At 51.3% G+C, this 23,682-nt stretch overlaps 1 protein-coding gene across 5 annotated transcripts in view; it reads left to right on the top strand.

Annotated features, from left to right (window-relative positions):
• MPP2 (MAGUK p55 scaffold protein 2) overlaps positions 1 to 22,600 on the top strand; it is a 28,600-nt gene extending 6,000 nt beyond the window's left edge. For 2 of the 5 annotated variants that reach the window (XM_077853435.1, XM_077853436.1), the window contains exons 4-14: positions 1,988 to 2,106; positions 14,706 to 14,858; positions 14,982 to 15,131; positions 15,521 to 15,748; positions 16,464 to 16,595; positions 16,716 to 16,821; positions 16,905 to 16,973; positions 17,199 to 17,360; positions 18,004 to 18,206; positions 18,589 to 18,717; positions 20,038 to 22,600. In XM_077853435.1, the coding sequence (XP_077709561.1) occupies positions 1,988 to 2,106; positions 14,706 to 14,858; positions 14,982 to 15,131; positions 15,521 to 15,748; positions 16,464 to 16,595; positions 16,716 to 16,821; positions 16,905 to 16,973; positions 17,199 to 17,360; positions 18,004 to 18,206; positions 18,589 to 18,717; positions 20,038 to 20,214 (1,628 nt within the window). In that variant the 3' untranslated portion in view covers positions 20,215 to 22,600. Of the gene's footprint in view, positions 1 to 319; positions 476 to 1,987; positions 2,107 to 14,705; positions 14,859 to 14,981; positions 15,132 to 15,520; positions 15,749 to 16,463; positions 16,596 to 16,715; positions 16,822 to 16,904; positions 16,974 to 17,198; positions 17,361 to 18,003; positions 18,207 to 18,588; positions 18,718 to 20,037 lie in introns of those variants that run through there. The other 3 variants (XM_077853434.1, XM_077853433.1, XM_077853437.1) reach the window with 3 other exon arrangements.
• Positions 22,601 to 23,682: the final 1,082 nt, after the last annotated feature.

Genomic DNA, 23,682 nt, shown 5'->3' with positions numbered 1-23,682 from the left:
GAGAGGAGGGTCTCTGAGCACCCGCCGCGGTTCCGAAGGGGCAGCAGAGTTACCCCCCTGCTCCACAAGCCTCCCCTCAGCCGCCCCTCCTCACTCCCGCTGGTGCCAACACGGGGTGCGGTGGGGTCGGGGACCGGGCGCCGCGAGGACCGGGACTCTCCCACCGCCCCACTCTCAGCCCTTGTACCGCCCCCTCCCCACCGCGCGGCGCCCGGCGGGGCTCTGGCCAATCAGCGAGGCGGTCAGGGAGACCGAGCCTTGCTATTGGCTGATCCTGCAGAGGGCGCTCCCCGAGTCCCGCCTCCTCGAGCGCTGCCCCCCGCGGGCTGGGGCGGCTGCGACCGCTGCGTGGAGGCTACTCCGGGAGCCCCCGAGCCGGGGGTGGGGGCAGCCATGGCGGGCAGCCCGGGCAGCGAGGCCTCCTTGGAGGGTGTATCCCTGGGCTCTTCGGAGGAGGCCGATCTCCGGAGGGAAGGTAGGGAAAGGCGGGGCGGGGAGGCTGGGGGGAAGCTGGCCCCTTCATCCGTCCTCCTACCTCGGGGTTTGGGCGTCCGGAGAGGGTGCCCTGGGAGCCGGCCTGGGCAGAGGGCACTGACGCCCCCGGCTCTGTCCTCCTTCAGGGCTGACAGGTTCGTGAGTCTGCAGGTGAGGATGGCTGGGGAGGGTGGATCCTAGACACCCTGGCGGAGTGGGAAGGGTCCCTGCGCTGGCTTCTTTCCGAGGCCATTAAGGGCCTTGCAGGTGTCTGATCAATACCAAACCCAGGCCTGGGCAGGAGGGGTCTAGAGGGTGGGTTTGATGTTGTTTCTGGAGAAGGTGGAGAGGAGGAGGAGGGGAAGAGAGGGTCCCTGAGCCATGTCTGCCTCTCTAGTTTCAATGGCCCCTCTTCCCCATTCCTATTCCTCCCTGGAGGAGGGGGTTCTGACAAGAGTGGTGAGAGGGAACCAGGGACTGTATCCATCCCACCACCCTCCACGGCTTGAGTGCTGTTATGTAGATACAGGCGTGGGTGGCTGGGTGGCAGAGTAATGATAACCCCTGCCCATCTCTGCCCCCAGCTGGGCACACTCTGCTCCTCCCTTCCTCCCTGTAGAACCTGCCACAGCCAGGAGCTCCCACCTCCGTGGGTGCTCCATGGGTAAAAACAACCCCTACCTCAGATCTCAGCAGCCATTGCGGTAGCCCAGTGTCAGGTGATCTCATGTACTTGGTTGTGTCCCATGGCTGGCTGAGGGTTTGCTGATCCCTGGGTTGACTTAGACTAACGTCTGACCTTTGGTGCCCACAGTACTCCAGGGTGCCTATCTCCCCAGCTTCTGTCAATATTCTGGGCCGCAATTTTGGCTTCCTATGATCTATATTAACTTCTCAATGATAATGGGTCAGTCTCTGTCAGAGCTGAAGGGCCTGTAGACACTATCCAGTTCCACCCACCCATTTTACAGGAGGGAAAGACTGAGGCCATTGGGGAACCCTGACTTTTGAAAAATCACACAGGATTAGTCATGCTTTTTACTGTCATAGGCTGTAGCCTCCTTCATGGCCGCTTGCTTGACTCTGGGCCTATACTCAGGTACACGCTCCAAGTACTGTCTCTCATATCCCTTAGCCCTTTAGATGCAGGGGGCTGAATCCTGAGACTTCCGCCCATCCAGAGGTTGCTTGAGGCATCTATGGTTCTCTGGCTCAGGGTAGAACCTAGAAACTGACAACTGCTCCCCACCTCGGAGTCCATTTCCTGCTTCCTAGAGCCTCCCACCTGCCCAGGCATTACCTAGGGCCTAGAGAATAGGCCAAGGAAACTGCCCTCCTCCTTCACCCCTAGACCAGGGGCCTGGAGTGCCTGTGCTGCACACGGGGGGCAGTGCTGCCGGAGAGGGACTGTCTTCTGTGGGACACAGGGTAGGAAAATGGGGTTGCTATGTTGTGTTTTGGTCTCCTGTGCCCAGCTGGTACCTGTGTCTCACTGCCTGCCCCTTCTCCCCAGCCATGCAGCAAGTTCTGGACAACCTGGGATCCCTCCCCAATGCTACAGGAGCTGCAGAACTGGACCTGATCTTCCTTCGAGGCATTATGGAAAGTCCCATAGTAAGATCCCTGGCCAAGGTATAGTGTTCCAGGGAGGTGGGCATAAGGGCACTGTGCCTAGGGAGTTTATGGGGTGTTGGCCATAGGGTGCCTGGAAGTGGGGCAGGTGGCACAGAAGACCTGTAGAAGGGCTCTCCATGAATATCCATGCCCAGGTGATGAATGTGTATGACTGCAGGTGGCGGGCTGTCCCATGCCTGGCTGGTGAGAGTGTGGACATGCCCCTGTGGATGGGTGTGCCTGCCAGCTTGTGAAGGGTGTTACTGGTGAGGGGTGGGCATGCCTGTGCATTGGAATCTCTAATACACAGTTTGTCCTGCCTGTCCTTCTACCTTTGGGCATTTTGTGCAGATGTCTTTTTAAGATCACCTGCCACGCATCAGGTGGGGGAGAAACTCACAAGAGAAAGTTATGAAACAATTTGGTAATGGCCATGATAGAGGCAGATGCAGTAGGCATTTTGGGAATATAAAGGCCAGATGCCTAACCTGGCCTGGGGTAGCCAGGAAAGGCTTCCTGGAAGAAGGGCTACTTGAGCTGAATCTGGAATACTGAGGAGGAGGGGGAGGGCATTTGGGGCCAAAGGAAGAACTTGAGCAGAAACAGAGGTGAGAAAGAGCCAGAAGTATATGGAGGACTGTAAATGTTGGTGTGAGGCTGGAGCTTCAGGTATGAGATAGAGAATGTAAGCTGCAGAGATGCTGACAGGGTGTGGAGGGAACTGGGGGCTGTGCTGAGGGCTTGGGGCTCATCCTGTGATGTCCTGTGAATGACATGGAGCCTCTTGTGGGTTTTAAGCAGGGGTGTGATGATACAGTGTTTTAGGAGCATCCCTCTGGCAGCACATGGAGGATGGTTGGAGGGTCATGGCTGGAGCTGGAAAGACCAGAGTTAGGGATGACTCTGAACTAGACCAGTGGCAACAGGAGGGGAGGATGAAAGAAGTATTTAGGAAGTGAATTGGCAGTGTTTGGGGTTTGGGTGTGGAAGGTGAAGGATGGGGGTAGCAAGGCACCCAGGATTCAGCACAGGGGAAGTAAAAGGCTGGTGCCACCCCGGGCTCAGAGGTGGGGTTGGGGGAGTAAGGGTGGGGTAGAAAGTTGCCCCCTCCCCTAGGATGGAGGCAACAGAGTTGTAGGGAATCATGTCTACTTGCTCAGATTTTTCCAGAGAAGGGGGCAGTTGTCTGCTGGAAATTGGGGATCAAGGTTGAGCAGGACCATTTGGAAATGAAGATTCAATTAATTGCTGAAAGGAGAGGAGAGGGACCCCACCAAAGCCAGGGAGCAGGATTGACAGGGTCCCAGATGGTCCGTGGCAGGTGTGTGACTTTCTGGGGTGGGGTGATTCAGTCCCTGGATGTTGGGAGTAAAGGAAGTGGCTTTGGGTCAAGACTTATGCTGGGTGTGGGCTGTGGAGGCTGAGATGCAGGGGAAGGTGTGACAGAGACAGGGGAGAGGGAGCAGCTCAGAGCATCACCTCTGGGGCACAGGGTCGGGGGGTTGGGGGGTGTCAGGAGAAGACAGAGAGGCAGGGCGAAAATGGAAGTGAAGGCCTGGGGGCTCCCTGAGGTCACAGAATGTCTGGGGAGAGAGTGGATAGCTGGAAGAGAAGTCAGAGGTCAGAGAGAGGGAGGTGGGAGGTTTCCAAGGAGGACAGCTCTGGGGCGGGGGTGATGTGACAGTTTAGGGTGTGGCTGTAGTGGACTGGGAGGTCAGTGATGTTAAGGAGGCCCAGAAATGGTAGGTTTGCATGTGGGATGGTGTTGGACCTAGGGTACAGTGGGCATTGGGGTGGGAGAAGACTGAGGCGGGGCCCAGGGTCCCAGGGAATGGTGGTGGGTGACCAGGAAGTTGGTGGTGACGGTGATGAGGCAGTGGGAGAGGGTGGTACAGCCAGGTGGCAGCTTTTCCACAGGGTAGGGATGGGGACTGGGTCACAGGACAGCTGTGGCTGGCTCTGTCATAGAGTGTGGAGGGGGACCAGGAGAGGGTCCAGGCCCCACCGGAGGGGACACCGTGTCCTGGAGACACAGCCTCGTCATGTGGAACGTTTCATCTGTGGAATGGCTGAAGCTTGGGGAGGTTGCTAACCACGGAGGGTGAGAGTGGAATGTTCTGGAGAGGGAAACAAGCAGACTTGGGGGAGCGGATTGGAGAAAGGGAGAGTGCTTTTCATTCAGTAGTCAAAGACCATATTCATGTATTAAACATAAACACAAGGAATCATGCATGTTTCAAACAAAGAGAATGTGAGCAGCTCTTCAGGGGCAGGGGTGTGCCTAGGGCCTAGAACAGTGCCTCACACACAGTAGGTGCCCACTGAATGTTTGCTTAATGAATGAGTACAAAGCGTATAGGAGAAAGCCTACCAGTCCTCTGAGTGTCATCTCCAGGATGGGAATGCTGGCCATATTGTCTTATGTTCTTGCTATTTCTTTGGGTTTTTGTTTTGTTTTTTAGAAGATTTTATTTATTTAATTGAAAGAGAGAGAGAACAAGCAGTGGAGATGGAAAAGCAGGCTGCCCATCAAATAGGGAGCCTGACCCCAGGACCCTGGGATCAGAACCTGAGCCAAAGGCAGCCGCCCAACCGACTGAGCCACCCAGACGCCCCTTGCTATTTCTTTGTAAGACAGAAGTAGTATGATGCAGCTAGTGACTCTTTGTCTCACACTTGCTGCTTTCTCTCCCCGCAGGTGACTGCTGGCTTGGGGTTGATGATGTCCTACCCCCTGAATGTTTGCCCACCTCACCTACAGATGTATTTAGGTGTAAATAATCCACCCCTATGATAGGGGCTTTTAAACTTTCTGTAATGGGATAATAGCATGAGCCACTTAGGTTTGTGAGAGTTCTAGTTAAGGAATGTGATTATTGACATAAGTATAGATGTAGACACGGGTAGATTCGTTTTAACTGTTGTGTGGTGTTCCCATATATGAAAGAGAGCCCGGTGTATTTATTTATTGCTTCTCCTGCTGAGAGACAGGCATGTTGTTGTTGATTTGCCTCTACTAAGGACTTCCTCACAGTCCTCTGCTTCTGCACACGTGTGAGCGTCTCTCCAGGGTGGACACTTGACCCTCCATACCTGTAACCTGCCAAAGCTGATTTCAGAGTTGAATTTGTTAGACCGCATCACCTCTGGGGCACGTGAGCTGTTGCCTCTAGAGTGAGACAATGAGATAGGGAGCTTTCCCGATAGCAGAACCACAGGGTTGGAAGGCGCCCTGCAAAGCACCACTGCCCCCATAGTGTATTCCGTGTCTGATCCACCCGCCAGCTCTCCAGTGCGGAGGACTTTGTCACTCCCTCAGTCATCCATCTTCGATTTGACGAACGTCTAGTGCGCGCTCACCGAGTACCCATGGCAGTGCTAGGGCCCTGGGAATGAGCTATCAGAGAGTTTGTTCTCCCGAGGGAGCCCCAGTCTGTTACCCTGGTATACAGCACAGCTGCACTGAGAAGTTATTGATGAGTGGATCAGATTGTAAACATCAACTCCCTTCTCCAGAATTGTTCTTAGAGATGAGCTGGTCAGAATTGCCTCCCCAAGGATTCCCAGGAGGCTTCTAGATGCATAAAGCACAAGAAAAGGTAGCATGGACCTTTCTTTGATACTGAGACTCCCAATAAGAGGCTGATGGGCTAAGGGCACCCTGTGGCTTCTCTCCATCGAGCTGTGAGAGGAGCAAGAAGTGTTATCTCCGTAAAGGCCTGTCTGAGCTCAGTAAGAATTGCTCCCGTCCCTGTACATGTGACTCTCTGCAATGGAATTTTGTCACTTCCCTCATCAAAAGATAGAGTTTCTCCACTCTTCAGTCTGGGCTTGACCACATGACTTGCTTTGGACAACAGGACTTACTTTTCACTCCTCATTAATTTTAGTGATTATAGGTACAGAGATACGTTTCTAACCTAACAGACGAAGCACTTGGATCAAAGATCTAGTTGCAAAAGCTTGGTTCTCCTGGTGCAGTGGCCCATCCACTCAGGAGTAGTCAAGCTGGAATTGCCTGGAGTAACTATTAATCTCCTTCTCTTCCTCCTGTGGAGGGAAGCTTGCCTTTCCTCTGGGGCTGTGCAGATAGCATGGGAAGGGCTCCTTCCGCTCCTCTCTGGGCCTGAGGGGACAAACCCAGAGGGTAAAGGCTCTGGAAGGAAGTCAAATCTGGCCAACGGATCGTAAATCCAGGGGGTTGGCTGCAGACAACAGGTGGCAGCCCTAACAACCGGGTGACATCTGGATCCAGCAGCAGGTGTTCCAACAACAGGCAAGGCTAAGGTGAGGAATTCAAGTCAAGTGACATTCAGAAATTCAGGCAAACCGTTACAGTGGGGACATCTGCCAGCTGGAAGGCCTGTGATCTAATCCATATGACACGAGGTAGAAAGAACATAGGATTTGGAGTCAGAAGAGTCACTGGCTGGCTGTGTGGTTTTAGTGTGTCTGATAATCTTTAGTTATTTCTTCTGAAAAGTGGGGATAAAGATGTCTCTCTTTCAGAGTCATGGTGGGGATGGGGAAAGTCATAGATGTAGAAATGCTTTTCAAATCATAAGGAGTTGTTACGAAGCAGTCTTGGCCGTTGGACCGGAGTTCACTGGGAGGACTCCACTCCTGTGATAAGGCCAGGGTGAGAGAGTTGGCAAAGCAAGATAGTGTCCTAGAAGAATGAAGGATGAGGTGGGCGGGGGAGGTCACTGAAATAGAGACTCTGACCAAGGAACATGACAAATGGAAGCTACAGTGGTGGGGAGCTCAGTATATCATCCAGCTTCTGCTGCGTAACAAACCACCCACAATTTAGTGGCTTAAAACAACCATGTTTTATGTCTCATGATCTTTTTGATGGCTTGGGTGGTTTTTCTGGTCTAGATTGCTCAGTTAGGGCAAGGTGTTCTAGGACATTCCCATTCACATGGCTGGTGTCTCTGGTGGGAAGGCTGTGATGTCTAGGATGGTGTGGTCTCTCATCTTCTAGGGAGGGGTCCAGTCTCAGCAGCATGGGAAGACAAGCCCCAAGTCTCAAGCATTTTCCAGTCCTCTGCTTGCATCACGTTTGCTAATGTCCCATGGACCCAAACAAATTACATTGTCAATTCCAGATAGAAGAGTCACTTTACCTTCTGGCACACCATTCTCTGGGACTTTTTTTCCAGTGTTTGAGCTATTTAATTATGAGCCTAGGCTTCAAATGAGAATTCCTTGTCTTCTGCAAGATCAGAGAGGTTGGAGTGGGAGGGCAGAGGGAAGAGCTCTCTAAGAAGTGGCTGTGTGGCATTTCTGCTTTTGCAGTCTGCTTACAGCTGTGGATCAGGAGCTGATAGATTGGGGTTCAAGCACCAGCTGCACCATTAGCCAGCTGTGTACTTGGTCCAGTCTTCTGGTCTAGAATAAACTTGAGTCCCTGCTGTGCCAAAGATGATTTTCCGAGCAGAATTCAACAAATAGTTCCCACAGAAATTCAAAACCACTCTCCTGGTAGCGGGGCCTGGTGCATCTAATACTACAGGGTGTGCACGTACCAAGAGCATGCTTTCTAAAAATAAGTGCCTGGATAGTGGCACCACAGCAGCGGAGGCGCTCAGGAGTCAGGAAACTTTGACCAGAATCCCTGCTGTACACCAATGAGTTGTGGACTGTGAAGGAATTCATTTGACCCACTCAAGCCTCAGATACTTTATTGTGAAAATGGCCTTGAGACTACTAATCTCACAGGGTCATTGTGATGTTTAAATGAGATATTTTGCAAATATGCTGCTTTACCATTGAGCATAGATGTACCCATGGCCCAGCCATTTTGTTCCCGGGAGAAACTCTTACACGTGCACCAGGAGATACAGACTGGAATGTTCATAGCAGCACCATTCACAATGGCAAAAACCTGACATGACCCAGCTGCTCTCACCCAGGAGAGGAGATGAATAAAATGTGGCATAATCGCACAAATGGAATATAATATAGTGGTTAAAATGAACGACCATGATGGGAGGGAAAAGAATGAATTATAGAAGAATAATATTAAGTGAAAACTAGTAGGTGAAACAAAGTGAAACAATGTGAAATGAAAAATGAGAGTAAATCTTAGCCAAGTAATAGTGGGTAAAAAAAAATAGTACGGAAAATAATTTTTCACTTACTAATGTTAAGTGAAAAAAAATCGGGTCCCCAGGAATTATGTATAGCACAATTCCCTGCTGTTTAAAAAAGGTAAAAATAACTAAAAATGGTATTAGTTTTAGGAATATGTACAATACAGAAATACAATAAAACTGTAAAATGGGAAGCTAGAGCATGATGATCACAGGGAATCAAGATGGTGATTTCTGGGAGTGGATGGGTGGATGGTGCATGTGGTTTTAGATGTAGGATATTGCCAAGATCCTCATTTATGATTTGAGTGGTGAGTTCTTAGATCCCTGTTATGCTACTACAAAAATGTCTAATTCACTACCAACTCACTAAAAAGAAGCCATGAGCAAACCAATATCATGAAACACGGATAGGGTTCATCCACTTCTGGGTTTTCAAAGTCCCAGAAAAGTGTGTTGCAAATTATAGTACATGTTAGGTGTTCTTAGCACTGGTCACTCAGCTGTTTAGATCATCCTGCTGTAGTGTTTCTTTCGTTTTTGGATGATTGGATGCTTAAATTTTCCTCTGGGCTGTGAGGGTTGAGCTTGGAGAGCTGTGCTTTTATATCTGTGGGTAAGAAGCCCAGGGCAGCCACAGGAGGATGAATGGACCAGCCTGCAGGGAAGGATCATTAAGTCAGAGATGGGAGGTAAGCAGCTTGGGAGTGGCCCTGGCTTCGGCTTAGTTAGGTGACAGCTCCTAGGGACATTTGTTTTCCCCATCAGTGGAGCAGAAGATGCTGAAATGGGTGACCTTTGTGCTCATGTTACCAGGCCATGGTAAGATGGTCGTGTCCCTGAGTGCCTTTGTTTATTCTTGAAACATAGTTGCTGGGCTCCCAGCATCATCCTAAATGCTGGTAACTGAAGCTTGGTGGGCTGTGCTGAACTAAATGACAGGATCACATAGGTTTTGGTGGAACCTTCCGAGGCATGCCTCTAATGTCAGAAGAACCTCAGGGTGTAGCTGGTTCCTGAGTGCTACTCTTTGCCACTTCAATTGTCTGTTCCCCCAGCAGGAGGGCTATGCCCATCCAGGCTGTGGGAGTACGTCTGAAATGCTGCACACCTGCCAGAGGACGGTTTAGGTCACTGTGGGGCTAACATGCCTCTCCCCCGATGTGTGATGATCTTCACCCCTGTTTGGGGAAGAGAAGACAGAAAGAAGCTAGTCTTTATTGAGCACCTGTTAAGTGCCAGGCACTATCTCACTGAATCCTCAGAATATCCCTGTGAGGTGTTATTAAAATCTTCCCATCTCATGGGCTTGCAAAACTTTCTATCATGGAAAATTTCAAAAATGTCTTCCAAACTCGCATCATCCATTACTTTACTTCAACATGTAACAACTCATGAATAATCTTGTTTTATCCATACCTCCACCTACATCCCTCTTTCCTAAGTTATTTTGAAGCAAATCTCAGACATAATTTCATCTGTATCTCAGTACATATAGCTAAAAGATAAATATTGTTTTTTTTAAAGACTGTATTTATTTATTCATGAGAGACACAGAGAGAGAGAGAGGCAGAGACATAGGCAGAGGGAGAAGCAGGGTCCTCGCAGGGAGCCTGACGTGGGACTGATCCTCAGACCCCAGGATCACGCCCTGAGCTGAAGGCAGATGCTCAACCGCAGAGCCACCCAGGCATCCCAAAGATAAATATTCTTAAAAAAAAAATCATACTACCATCATCTCACATAGAAAAAAAAATTTTTTAAAGATTTTATTTATTTATTCATGAGAGACACAGAGAGAGAGGCAGACACAGGCAGAGGGAGAAGCAGGCTCCTCACAGGGAGCCCGACGTGGGACTCGATCCTCAGACCCCAGGATTACTCCCTGAGCTGAAAGCAGATGCTCAACCACAGAGCCACCCAGGCATCCCAAAGATAAATATTCTTTTTTTTTTTTTTTCCAAAGATAAATATTCTTAAAAAAAAATCATACTACCATCATCACACATAGAAAAAAAATTTTTTTTAAGATTTTATTTATTTATTCATGAGAGACAGAGAGGCAGAGACACAGGCAGAGGGAGAAGCAGGCTCCATGCAGGGAGCCCAACGTGGGACTCGATCTTGGGACTCCAGGATCAGGCCCTGGGCCGAAGGCGGCACTAAACCACTGAGCCACCAGGGCTGCCCCACACATAGAAAATTAAACAATAGGGATCCCTGGGTGGCGCAGCGGTTTGGCGCCTGCCTTTGGCCCAGGGCGCGATCCTGGAGATCCGGGATCGAATCCCACGTCGGGCTCCCGGTGCATGGAGCCTGCTTCTCTCTCTGCTTCTCTCTCTGCCTCTCTCTCTCTCTCTCTCTCTCTCTCTCTGTGACTATCATAAATGAATAAAAAATTAAAAAAAAAGAAAATTAAACAATAACTTTCTGATGGACTTTTAATAAATGGTATTAGGATACCTGGATTGTCATTTAGAAAGACATCAAAGCAGATCCATACTTATGCCATACATCAGAATAAACTCAAAGCAGATAAGAGATGTAATGTGAAAAAAATAAACCACATATATTCTAGAAGAAAACATGGATCTGTGTGTGAGGAAAGCCCCCCGACCCCCCCCCCACTTAAACAAAGCCTTAAAATTCAGATGCATGTATTAATAAATTTAACTAAGTTAAAATTTTTTTGTATTGACAAAAAGCCATAAGCAGAATCAAAAGACAAGCTAGAAGGGAAATATTTGCAAGAGGTATCACAGATAAAGGGCTTATCTTTCCAAAATAGAAAATATGTTAAAAATGAGAAAAAGAAAAAAAGAAACAAGACCTGATAGAAAAATTGGCAGGAGACAATTTACAGGAGAAGATATAAAGATGGCTCTTAAACATATGGAGGGATGCTCAGCTTCACTCAATAAGCAAAATGGAAACTGAGTCTCACTGAGAGATTGTTTCTCATCCACGTGATTGGCAGACATTTCGGGGGCAAGGTTTCAGGGAAGTCTCTCATCCAATGCTGGTGAAAGGACAAAGCAGCCCAAGTCCCATAGAAGGGGGTTGTCAATATCTAAGGAAATCATACTTGTATCTCCTGCTTTATCCAGGAGTTGACATGGAAGGCTTCTCTACAGATAGACAATAGCTGTGCTGAGTTATTCACTGCAGCTTTATTTGCAATAGTAAAATATTAGAAACAGCTTAAATACCCATAGGATTGGTTGAATAAATTATGTTACACAGTAAGTCAAATATAGTAACTAAAAATAATAATAAGGAAGATCTCCACATAGCAGCATAGAGTGATTTCCAGGGCATATCGTTAAGTAACAAAAAACAAAACAAAACAAAACAAAAAACAAAAAACAAAAAAAAACCAAACCAAGCCAATTAAACAAACAAACAAACCTCAAGGAATCAAAGAGTGTGTATAGTGTTCTAGCTTTTATGTAAAAAAGAGAAATATTTACTTATTTTTGTGAAAAGAAATAGAATAAACCAGAACTAATGAAAATTATTACCTCTAGAGTAGAGACACAGGCAGAGGAAGAAGCAGGCTTCCAGTGGGGAGCCCAATGCAGGACTTGATCCCAGGACCCCAGGATCATGACCTGAGACCAAGGAAGATATGCAATCACTGAGCCACCCAGGTGCTCCCAGAAAAGGAAATTAACCCTAATACCTTTTTTAAAAAAGATTTTATTTATTCATGAGACACAGAGAGAGGCAGAGACATAGGCAGAGGGAGAAGCAGGGTCCTTACAAGAAGTGCCATGCGGGACTCGATCCCCAGAGCAGGATCACACCCTGAGCCAGAGGCAGATGCTCAACCGCTGAGACACCCAGGCATCCCAACCCTAATAACTTTTGCTCACAATCTTCTGACTTTATACCCGATGTGAGATATATTCTTAGCCACCAGCCTCATGTATTTATTTAAATACTTAAAATGAAAATAACCCAAATGCTGATATAAAATTAAAAATTCAGTTTCTCAGTTGTACTTATCATATTGCTCAACAGCCACATGTGGCTCCCACATTGGGCAGCACAGATATAGAACATTCCCATTAATGCTGTAAGTGTCTATTCTGAGAACAAAAAGAACTGTAGATAAATCTTGATTCTTAAGTTTGTGATAGGTAGTAGCAGTAGTTCAGCAATTCTGAAATCTTTCTGAATATTATAGGACAGAACAAATAAGTAAATATATTAAATGTTATTGGGAAACAAATTCTCACTGAGGGAGAAGGGAGGTACAAATATGGAATGGGAGAAGATGAGGAAAATCCTGCAGTTAGATTTTAGTTGGAACAATCAGTATTGATTAATGGCTTTTAAAGAAGTGACACCCCAGAAGCATTGAGTACCAACTGCCCTCATCTTGGTTTCTAAATTCCCTGCCGAAAGGAATATGAATTCCTAGGAGAAATTGTTGAACCCAGACCTGGGATAGGGAAAGTACAGGATGAGCCTGTGGCAGAAGGAAGAAGGTGCTCAAGGACTGATGGGGAGATGTCAAAAGGACACAGGTGTGTTTGGGGCTCCCACTGCACAAATCTGGGATAAATTGAGACAATGAAGATAGTGATGATGATGGTTTAGAATACAGAGTGAAAAGAATCCATAGTGAGACAGAGAGGGGGGTATAGGCAAGAGGGAGGAGGGGTGGGAGAGGGAAAGGACAAGCTCTTTCTTATAGTAGAATGCCAACTAGTAAATGTAGAAGTAGTAACAGAGGTAGAAAATCACCATTTTGCAACCTCCCATTTAAGAACTGACTGGGGCACCTGGGTAGCTTAGTCGATTAAGTGTCCAACTCTTGATTTCAGCTCAGGTCATATCTTAGGGTCATGAGATTCAGTCCTGCGTCCATCTTTGTGCTGGGCAGGGAGCCTGCTCGGGGCTCTCTCTCTCCCTCTTCCTTCCCACACTCCCCTGTTAAAAAAATTTTTTTTTGATTTACGCAGGAGTTATGAATAAATGCTAAATTCATCAGTGAAAGATTGTTGGGGAGCAGAATAGTCACATGGTCTCAAGGCATGGGAAAGACACAAGATCACTTATGTTTAGAACTCTTGCCAAAATGATTGGCCTGAATTTAATCATGGGGAAACTATCAGAAGATCCAGTTGTGGGGCATTTTACAAACTACCTGCCTGAACTGTAAAATGTCCCGAAAGAGCAAAAGCCACTGGGATCTGGTCTAGATGAAAGGGAATAAAAAGATGTGACAACCAAAGGTAACACATGGTCCTTGATGAGATTGTCCATCAGAGAAAGAACAACAACAAGGAACCGATAAGGATATTTTTGGGACAATAGCTAACATTTAAATAGAGACTATTAGATGATATGATATCAGTGTGTCAGTGCTGAACTTCTTGCGTGTGATAATGGTATTTTGTCAATGTGGCAGATCTCCTGTGTGTTCTTAGGTGATGTGTGGCTGAAGTACTCTGGGGTGAAGTGATTTATTTTTCAAATGACTCAGAGAAAAAAAAGTCTTCACTTATATCCCTGAAATAGCACTCCTTACTTCCTGACCCAACTAACATAACTGTCCCAGCTGGGCTGGTCTCTGGTGAAAGCTTCCTTTCCCCTTTTTGAAGCATAAATAAAGTCATAAAGTCCAGAGTCAGTAGAGCAACAAGTAGGTACAGTGCCTTCTCTTGATACCATGGACAATTGGCCCTTGAATGACACGGGTTTGAACTGTGTGAGTTCACTTATGTGTGGATTTTTCTCAGTAAAGATAGTACAGTCCTGTAAATATATTTTCCTTAATATTTTCTTTTCTCTAGTTTACTTTAAGAATACAGTGTATAATAATAGAACATACAGTATATAATAATAGAACATAGAAGATATGGTTTACCAACTTTTTATGTTATCCATAGGCTTCCAGTCAACAGTGGGCTATTAGTAATTAAGTTTTCATGAAGTCAAAAGTTACATATGGATTTTTTTTGACTGTGCAGGGTTGGTGTGCCTAATGCTGATGTTGCTCAAAGGTCAATTGTGTTGATTTCTTATTCCCTCCCTCACTGGGAGCACTGGCCTCAAGGTCTGGAGACCCAAGTTTGGGTCCCTGTGACCTCCACCTCCCTGGCTTCCTCGTCCTGGGCTACAGGATGCCCAAGACCATGATGTCAGGTAGAAGAAGCTGTCCTTGAATTCACATGCTTATAAGGTCCTGGGGGGTGGGGTGGTGATGGTGGTGCTGGGGACAGCTTGATCATTTTAATGGCCCTCTGTGACAAGAGGATGGGAATGTAGGATTGTCCTTTGTATTTTCCCTTCCATAAACTGGATCCTAGTCTTCATTTTGGGGAAATAAGGAAACAGCAAGGTGTGTCTGCACATGAGCGAGCGTGCTTGTGTCTGGGTGAGTGAGGATCTGATGTAATGCTGAGGGTGAAGTCTGAAGTCAGGATCTGAGCTGGTAGGGGACAGTATTTGGTACCCTAGGGTTCTCAGGGAGCTTCAGGTGTCACCTGTTCTGTCCTTACCCTCCAGGCGCACGAGCGGCTGGAGGAGACCAAGCTGGAGGCGGTGCGGGATAACAACCTGGAGCTGGTGCAGGAGATCCTTCGGGACCTGGCACAGCTGGCAGAGCAGAGCAGCACAGCCGCAGAGCTGGCCCGGATCCTCCAGGAGCCTCACTTCCAGGTTCCTGCTCTGGGGTGGGGTGGTGTTTGGGGCAGGCTGCCCAGATGGGGGCTGGCAGGACGTTTCAGCAGGGATGGGAAGGGACCATGGGACATGGTCCCTCTCTTTCCACTGCCTCCTCAGTCCCTCCTGGAGACCCATGACTCTGTGGCCTCAAAAACCTATGAGACACCACCCCCCAGCCCTGGCCTGGACCCCACCTTCAGCAACCAGCCAGTACCTCCCGACGCAGTACGCATGGTGGGCATCCGAAAGACTGCTGGAGAGCATCTGGTGAGGCTGCTAGGCAGGGCTGGAGGTGGGATCTGGGGTTGGGGAGGGCACTGAGAATAACCAGTGGGGACCAAAGCTGGTCAGGAAAGGGCTGAAGACCAAGATGGGACCAGCTTTGCCCAGGGACGGGCCCATGCAGCCCCAGGAGACCACAGACACGGTGCATCCGAGCTGCACACATGTACCAGAACCCTCTCCACTCTGCCCCCCTCTCCCTCCACAAATGCCCCTCTAACTGAAGAATTTGGGCAGAAAGATGGGAGAGGAGGACTCTGCGAGGCCGGGGTGGAGGGGATGAGGATGGGAATGGCGGGGCTTCTAGGAGACCCATCTGAAGATTCTGGCTTGGAGCATCTGGGGCCTCATCATACCTGCTCTCTGTCCCCCAGGGCGTGACGTTCCGTGTGGAGGGCGGTGAGCTGGTGATTGCACGCATTCTGCACGGGGGCATGGTGGCTCAGCAAGGCCTGCTGCACGTGGGTGATATCATCAAGGAGGTGAACGGGCAGCCTGTGGGCAGCGACCCTCGTGCGCTGCAGGAGCTCCTACGCAGTGCCAGCGGCAGCGTCATCCTCAAGATCCTGCCCAGCTACCAGGAGCCCCATCTGCCCCGCCAGGTGGATCCCTCCGGCCCGAGGGCCAGGAGGCAGCTGCCAGGGTCACAGGCCCGGGGTGGGAGGCCCCATCTCCCACATGCTCGTGCATTAGCCCCAGTCTTGGGCACTCATACGCACATGTGAGGGACATGCGCACATTTAAGGCCTGGGATATACATGTGAGCACCTGTTTCAAGGCAGCCCTAGACCAGCCTAAGTGTACTGGGTGCGCGCATGCGCAGTGTCAGGCTGCGGCGTGGCCTGTAGGGCTGCCGCCTGGTTGGTGGACGATGGGGATCTGGCTGAAGTCTCCCTTCTCCTGTTGGCTCCCTCGTCATCTACCAGGCCCCCCTGTTCCAAGCGGAGGGTGTGGGTGGACTGAGGGATCCTGCATTAGGTGCCAGGATTGTGTCCCTTCCCCAGCGATCCTGCCTTCTCCTCAGGGGATGAGTCCCTGGCCCCAGGCCTGAGCAGAGGCCCCATCACTCTTGAGTCCTTTTGTTCTAGATGGAAAGGGAGGCTGGTACCAGAGAAGTGGCCGGGTGGGTCTGGGGGCATCATTCCTCGAGAGGGGCAGTGCCAAAGCCTCTTTCATCAGGGTAGGAGGAAGATGTGGACTGGGTGACACACCCCATTCCCTCAAGAGGGGGAAGTGGTGGAGGGGGGCTGGTCTGAGAAGGGTACTGCCCTCCAGCCTTCCCTTCTTCCCTTGACGCTTCTCTAATCCTCCATGCAGGTGTTTGTGAAATGCCACTTTGACTATGACCCTGCAAGAGACAGCCTCATCCCCTGCAAGGAAGCGGGCCTGCGCTTCAGTGCTGGGGACTTACTGCAGATTGTAAACCAGGATGACGCTAACTGGTGGCAGGTGAGTCCTCTGTGTCTGTCTCCAGCTGTGGTTTGTTGGGGGTTGGGGGTGGGTGGGTGGTGAGGGCCTGGGGAAAATATCTTCTCACTCAGGCAGATCTTGGTCCCATGTCCATTTCAGGCATGCCATGTAGAAGGGGGCAGCGCTGGGCTCATCCCCAGCCAGCTGCTGGAGGAGAAGCGGAAAGCCTTTGTCAAACGGGACCTGGAACTGACACCCACCTCAGGTAGGAGGGTCCCCCATGTAACCCCTAATCTGGGATCTGACACAAGCCTGCCTGGCCTCACTTGCCCATCTCTGTGTGGCCAGGGACCCTATGTGGCAGCCTTTCAGGAAAGAAAAAGAAGCGGATGATGTATTTGACTACCAAGAATGCAGGTGGGTGTTGGAGGCCCCTTCCCTGTCCTGTTCCAACATGGCATGCCCACTCCCTCCACCTGCCTTGACTGGTGCACATGCTGTCCTGGTGCTGATGCTGCCAGTCAGGTCCCTAGGCCTTGCCTCCTTCTCTCCACTGCCCCTGGCCCCAGCCCTCTAATCCTTGGCCCCTGGCCCCACCCATGCCACCCGAGTAGCCTGATGACGCTGTCTCCCTGTGTTCAGAGTTTGACCGCCATGAGCTGCTCATTTATGAAGAGGTGGCCCGCATGCCCCCCTTCCGCCGGAAAACCCTGGTGCTGATCGGAGCTCAGGGTGTAGGCCGGCGCAGCCTGAAGAACAAGCTCATCATGTGGGATCCAGATCGATACGGCACCACGGTGCCCTGTGAGTGGGAGCCTGGCCCTGCTGGGTGGGGAGCAAAGAGCAGGGGCTGCCCTGGGGGCCAGGGCTGGGTCCACGTAGAGGGGGGCCTCTGCTTGGGCATTGAGTCAAGCAGTACTTTTGGATGAGGTGTGGGGGTGCACCCTCTGCGGGTGATGGGGGAACTGCAGGCTGGAGAAGGTTTGGGAAGCGGTCCTTTGCAACTGCGGCCTGGGTGGGCTGGGCAAGCCTTGCCATTCCGTCTCTCATGTTCCACTTGCTAAAAGCCCAGTCGGGAACCCATGTGAAACAGGGCCTCATGTAGCCTTGTGGAAGACAGGGCTTGTTGGTGACAGAAGCAGGGGGTGGTGAGAGCTCCTGGTTGGGAAGCAGGAACCTGAGTGCTGAGCCCAGATCTGCTTGACCTTGGTGTGCACATTGCCCTCTCTGGGCCTCAGCCCCCCATATGAGAGCACTGGGTTGGAGCAATGAACCCTGAAGGTCCTCTCACTATGGACATCTCCGATCTGTGTGCGTGCCAGTGGGGAGGGTGAGGGTACGTGTGTGGGAAGGCAGCCATGCTGGGGAGTGGAGGGGCCACAGGACCCATGGGCGTGTGTCCGAGGTGGTGCAGCCTGCCTGTGCTCATTCAGCCCCTCCCCCCCAGACACATCCCGGAGGCCCAAAGACTCAGAGCGGGAAGGCCAGGGCTACAGCTTTGTGTCCCGCAGCGAGATGGAGGCTGACATCCGTGCTGGGCGCTACTTGGAACATGGGGAATACGAGGGCAACCTGTATGGCACGCGTATTGACTCCATCCGGGGTGTGGTTGCTGCCGGCAAGGTGTGCGTGCTGGATGTCAACCCCCAGGTACTACCCCAGCCTACTTGTTCTCATCCTGCCCACATCCCTTCTGGACATTCTGCTGCTCCCCCAGCACTCCCCACAGATCTCCAGGCACTGGTCTCCCAAGCAGCCGCCATGGAACCCCTCAACTACTGCTAGGGACCCAACCCACCTAGAACCTCTTTCTCAGCGTCCCAGGCCCCCCACTCCTCTAGGTGTCTCTAGTTTTCCAGTCCCCAGCCACCTACCAGCTGTTCTTCTACTGTTCATCTTCAGGACTCAGGTCCTGGGACCCCAGGTACCCTTTCTGCACCATGCCCAGGTAGCTGTTCCCCCAGCTATCCTTCCCCCCACCTTCTAGGATGTCCGTGGGGATAGACTCCCCCATCCCCTTCTTTTCCTGCAGGCAGTGAAAGTGCTGAGAACAGCTGAATTTGTCCCTTATGTGGTGTTCATTGAGGCCCCTGACTTTGAGACCCTACGGGCCATGAATCGGGCTGCACTGGAGAGTGGGGTGTCCACCAAGCAACTCACGGTGAGGGCTCTGACGGGTGAGGGCTCTGACGTGCAGTGGGAGGAGTCTGGTGGCTGCCTTGGGGGAGAGGACAGGCTAGAGCTGATGAGGGGAAGAAGGTGGTGTTGGGGAAGTGGAGAGGAGCCTACCCTGGTACTAGTGAGGTTGGACTTGCGATTCCCACTTGATAGGCGTGGAAACAGGTCTGAGCAAGGAAGTGAAGTGCCCAAAGTCTCACAGAGTCAGGGATATGGCTAGCCTGGGGTGCGGGAGCTTTTGCCACGCCCACAGCTTTGTCCATTCTGTGGGGACAGAGTGCTTGCCAAAGGGAATCCAGAGGGCCAGTGGGAGATGTATGGGCAGAATGGGTCAGGTGGGCTCAGGTTGTTTACAGCTGGAGGGAAAGTCTGAAGGGAAGGAGGAAGCTGGAGACTGGAAGGCTGGCCAGAGGATGACTTAGCAACAGGGAGGAGGCAGAGCTTGGAGAAGAGGCTTCAAGTCAGGTGTTACAAGACCCCAGGGCACCTACCTCCCCACCAGCCCCTTGAACAGCCTTCCCCGGTAGTTGTAGGGTTTGCGGAACTCTGAGCTCAGGGGTCCATCTGCTGGCCACACCTGGTACTGCAGTTCTCCGGCCCCAGGTCAGAGCTCCGCTTGTGCCCTGAGAAGGACTGTCTGGGCTGGGCTCCCTACTGAAGTCCCCTGGCCACAAACATAGACAACTGGGGCCACTGGGACAAGGCTGGACTAGCCCTAGAGCTTCCACCTTGGCTTATTTAAATCAGCATTCAAAGTTCCCTTCCCACCCCTGCCTGGCAAGCTGGCCAGCTTTGACTAGGTGTGGGGTGGCGGTTGGTGGCCCCCCAGCCCCTGGGATTGCCCTAGTAGTGGCACTCTTGGGAAGCATTTCTCAGGCTGCAGAGGTAAGGGCGCCTGGTCAGAGTGGAGTGAGTACTGACTTTGGAGTGAGGCAGGTTCTGTGCTGCTGATAACCAGGTGACCTCTCTGTATCTCAACTTTCTCTGTTAGAAATTGGGAATAATTAGCCCCACCTTGCAGAGCTGTAGTGAAGATTATGTGGGTTGCAATGCAGTTAGTGCCATGCTTGGCATGCACCAAAGGTTATATCCTTCCTTCCTCTTTTCACCCATTTGTCTGTCCGTGGTTGCAGGAGAGCTGCCTTGGGTTGTGTGGGGAGGAGCTCCTGTGTCCCTGGCCAGGGAGTCAGTACCCCATCTGGCTGGGCTCTGGGGAGGGCAATAGAGAGGGGAGGTGGCAGATTTCCCCCGATGATGGGGTGATGGGGACACTGATAGCTGGGAGGTCCCCTTGTGCCAGCAGGAGGCGGACCTGAGGAGGACAGTGGAGGAAAGCAGCCGCATCCAGAGGGGCTACGGGCACTACTTCGACCTCAGCCTGGTCAACACCAACCTGGAGAGGACCTTTCGTGAGCTCCAGGCTGCCATGGAGAAGCTGCGGACGGAGCCCCAGTGGGTGCCCGTCAGCTGGGTGTACTGAGACTGTTCATGTGGACCTCACCCCTCTGGGTTGTGCCCCAGAACCCTGAATTCATCCCCTTCCCCAGCCATGACCCCCAGCCCTGATCCTTAGCCCTGATCCCTGGTGGTCTGGCTCTCCCTGGGTGACGGCTCCTAGCAGGGCCTAATCTGGCTTCAGCACAGATGCGTGTACTGCCAAGGTGGTGGGTGTTCATGGGGTACCTCTGTGCCCAGGTGCTGCCCACTCCCGATGCCCACTGGCCTCCAGATGTCCCTCTCTGAGGGCCAGGCTGTGCCCAGGAGTGTGTCAGGGTCACCTCTGTAATGCTCAGTCCAGAGAAGAGAAAAGCTGCTATGGGGCCATGTGGTCGGTAGGTACACTGCCCCCTGCCACCTCTCTCCAGTCACCTTTTCTCCTTGGACTAGTAACACCCTCTCCATTCCTGGGCTCCTCCCACCTCTCACCCCTGTGGCCTGGGAGCAGGCCTTGGGCTGTTTCCACATGGTCCCAGTAGCCAAGCAGTCCTGGGCTATGGTGCCAGCCTGGTGCCATCCTGAAGGCTGGAGGAGCCAAAGCACGAGCCAGCTACCACAGCCAGGGAGCAGTGCCGTCCCAGCTCCCTTGTAATGAGGCGGGGTCCTACACGTGGACCCTGCCCTGTCCTTCCCTCATCCACAGCTTTTCACTGCCGAAGTCTCTCCACAGACTTCTCTGATGTGCCCCGGACAGGTCAGCTCTGCTCCCCGCAGGGCAAGGTCAGCAGCGGTTGGTGGGCTCAGCGAAGGTAGGGGTGAGCTGAAGCCTGAGCCGTGTGACAGGGAGCCTTCTACTACTGACCATGGCCCACGATGGGGCACATCTGGGCTCCCTGTTTGTGACCATTGTCCATGTTGGTCTCTCTGGAGGGGTCCAGGTGGCCCGCTCACATCAGGTCTGCCTGGGTGTTTGAGGGGCTGAGGATGCGTGCAGAGGGGAGCTTGTGAGCTGGCCATGGAGCATGTGGCTGGCAGAGGACATCTGTGCTCTAGGCGGCTCCTTGTTGTTCAACTCCAGGGGGCGCTATCCACACTGTTCCTGCCTGCACAGCTTCTGTTCCACAGGCTGGGGCACCTGGTCTGTGTCTGTACTGTTAGCGTGTGTGTCAGTCTTGGTTTTGGGAGAGGAGAAGCGAAGGGTTGTTTTGCTTTGGAGGTCACTCTTTGGGGCCCTTTATGGGGGTTCCCCATCAGCCCCCATTTCTTATGAAACCCTTATTCCAGATTCCAGAATCTTGACCCCCCATGTCTTTCTCCCCTTTCCTATTGTCACCCCATCCTAAATGACACCCTTGAGTCCTTGGGGAGGACAATTGTGTAAAATAGGAGAATCTCTTTTAAGAATGCCGTCCTCGACTTCCCCAGGCATCTGGCCCTTGTCCCTCTCTGTGAGCCTGTCTGGGGTGAACCTGTCCTTGCAGGGACCACCCCCTCATCCCCACCACCTGCCCCTGTGCTTCCCAGTTCTCTGAGTGTCTGATCCGACTTCGCTGCAGGTTCAGCCCGAGCTGGCCCCTGAACCACTGTGTGCCCATTTCCTAGGGAAGGGGAGGGAGAAGAAACAGAATATTTATTACAAAGTTAGAAATATATTTATTATATTAGGGATCTCATTTGCATTTGCATAAGATATGCAAATGAGATGTCAAGGTCAAGCCTGCTCCCATCTCATTTGCATAGCTCTGCATCCACTATGCATTCGCCTTTTTACTCCTCTTTTCCCTCAGTTCAATTCTTCCTTGCATCACCCTTACCCACAGCCCAAGGGGACCAGGAGGGGGAGGAAAACCGGTTGCCGCTCTCCTGCTGGTCAGAGGCAATGGTATCCTTTGCCAGTTCCCACCTTACCTGGGGCACTTGGGAGTAGAAGCAAAGAAGGCATCTTCAGATGCAGCCCCCCCAACCCTTGGTCAACCTCCAAAGTCCCCTGATGGAAACAGCATGCTCTGATGGGGGTGGAGGGAGCTGGGGGCTGGGCATCTTGCTGAGGAATTGGCTCCTGGCCCTGTAGGGCAGATCTCCCGTGTTGATGCTGTTCTGGCACCTTCACATCTAGTGATGCCCTGGAGGCAGGGCTGGGTCCCCCCTCTCCTGTCTTCATCCCTCCCTGAACTGCATCTTACCTCCCCTACACAAGCCCCACTCCCTGGCCCAGGGCTGGGTCGGAACAGGTGTCACCCACCATGTTACCTCTCTGACCCTATCCTCCTTCCCTGGCCGCTTGCATTTGAGGAACCTCGGGATAATGAGGACTCTGCCCCGCATTGTCCACACTCCGTGCCAGCCCTGTTGCCTTTCCCCTCTCCCCTCCCTCAGCTTTTGCTCTGACTGGTTTTCTTTCTTTTCCTTTGATTAAATGTGAAAACAAAGGCTTCTGGGCTCTATTTGTCTTTGGTTGGGGCCTGGAGGATGGCTTTGGTACAGGGTGAGAGTGGGGAGCCCAACACAGATGATCTGGAATGAATGTCAGAGTGACTTGTCTTGTGTCCAGTGACGTCTTCCAAAATTTCCCATCCCACCATTCCATATGCCCCGTCCCCAGAAGATGCTCATTCTAAATGCTTGTCCAGGAGTCTGTGAGCTTCGTGGGGGGCCAGGGGACTCAGGGACTCCATGGTTAGTCCATGCCACTTCATTCAGAACTTGCCTTCAGCAGGTCCTTGTGTGTGTGTGTGTGTGTGTGTGTGTGTGTGTGTGTGTTTAAATATTTTTTATTTATTCATTGAGAGAGAATGCACACAAGCAGGGGGAGAGGCAGAGGGAGAGGGAGAAGCAGACTTCCCGCTGAGCTGGGATTCTGATGTGGGGCTCAGTCTGAAGACCTGGAGATCATGACCCACGCCAAAGGCAGACTCTCAACCATTTGAGCCACCCAGGCGCCCTGGTCCCTGTACTTCTTAGGTTCATCCTTTATAAAAATGTCATGGACTCTCCCAGTGCTAATGCTGGGATTGGTTCTAGGCGTTCAACAATACATGCCATAGAAAGCTGGTTGAAATGTCACCTAGATGTCACTATGGGTGTGTGTTTGTGTGTGTGTGTGTGTGTGTGTGTGTGAAATCTTTCAAAGTTAAGGCATCAGCCTTCCTTCCCACCTTGAATTCTTCAGGGGAGGCCAAAATGTTCACTGAGGATTCTCAGCAGGGGACTTTAGTTCTTCCCTTCTCCCCCCCCCCCCCCCCCCCCCCGCAACTACCAACTGTGGAACTGGCTTTCTTTCTTTGATTTCCTGATGAACGTGGGGCCGACTTCACTGGTGATTTGGAGACAACACAAGGACTTATGTCTCTCACCTAACAGGTCTGACAAGAATTTAGAATTGAATATTAAATACCCTAACTCTGAAATGTTCTCTGATCATTCCCAGCACACAGAATATTTTTCTGAGGAGTTGGCTCCTGCCTCCCTCCGTGTTGCTGTGTTGCTCTTCATGTCATCTTTTTTTTTTTAA

This window comes from Canis aureus, chromosome 16 (assembly GCF_053574225.1).
Source record: "Canis aureus isolate CA01 chromosome 16, VMU_Caureus_v.1.0, whole genome shotgun sequence".
In the NCBI taxonomy this organism is placed as follows: domain Eukaryota; kingdom Metazoa; phylum Chordata; class Mammalia; order Carnivora; family Canidae; genus Canis; species Canis aureus.
This window is presented reverse-complemented; position numbering and strand designations above follow the sequence as displayed.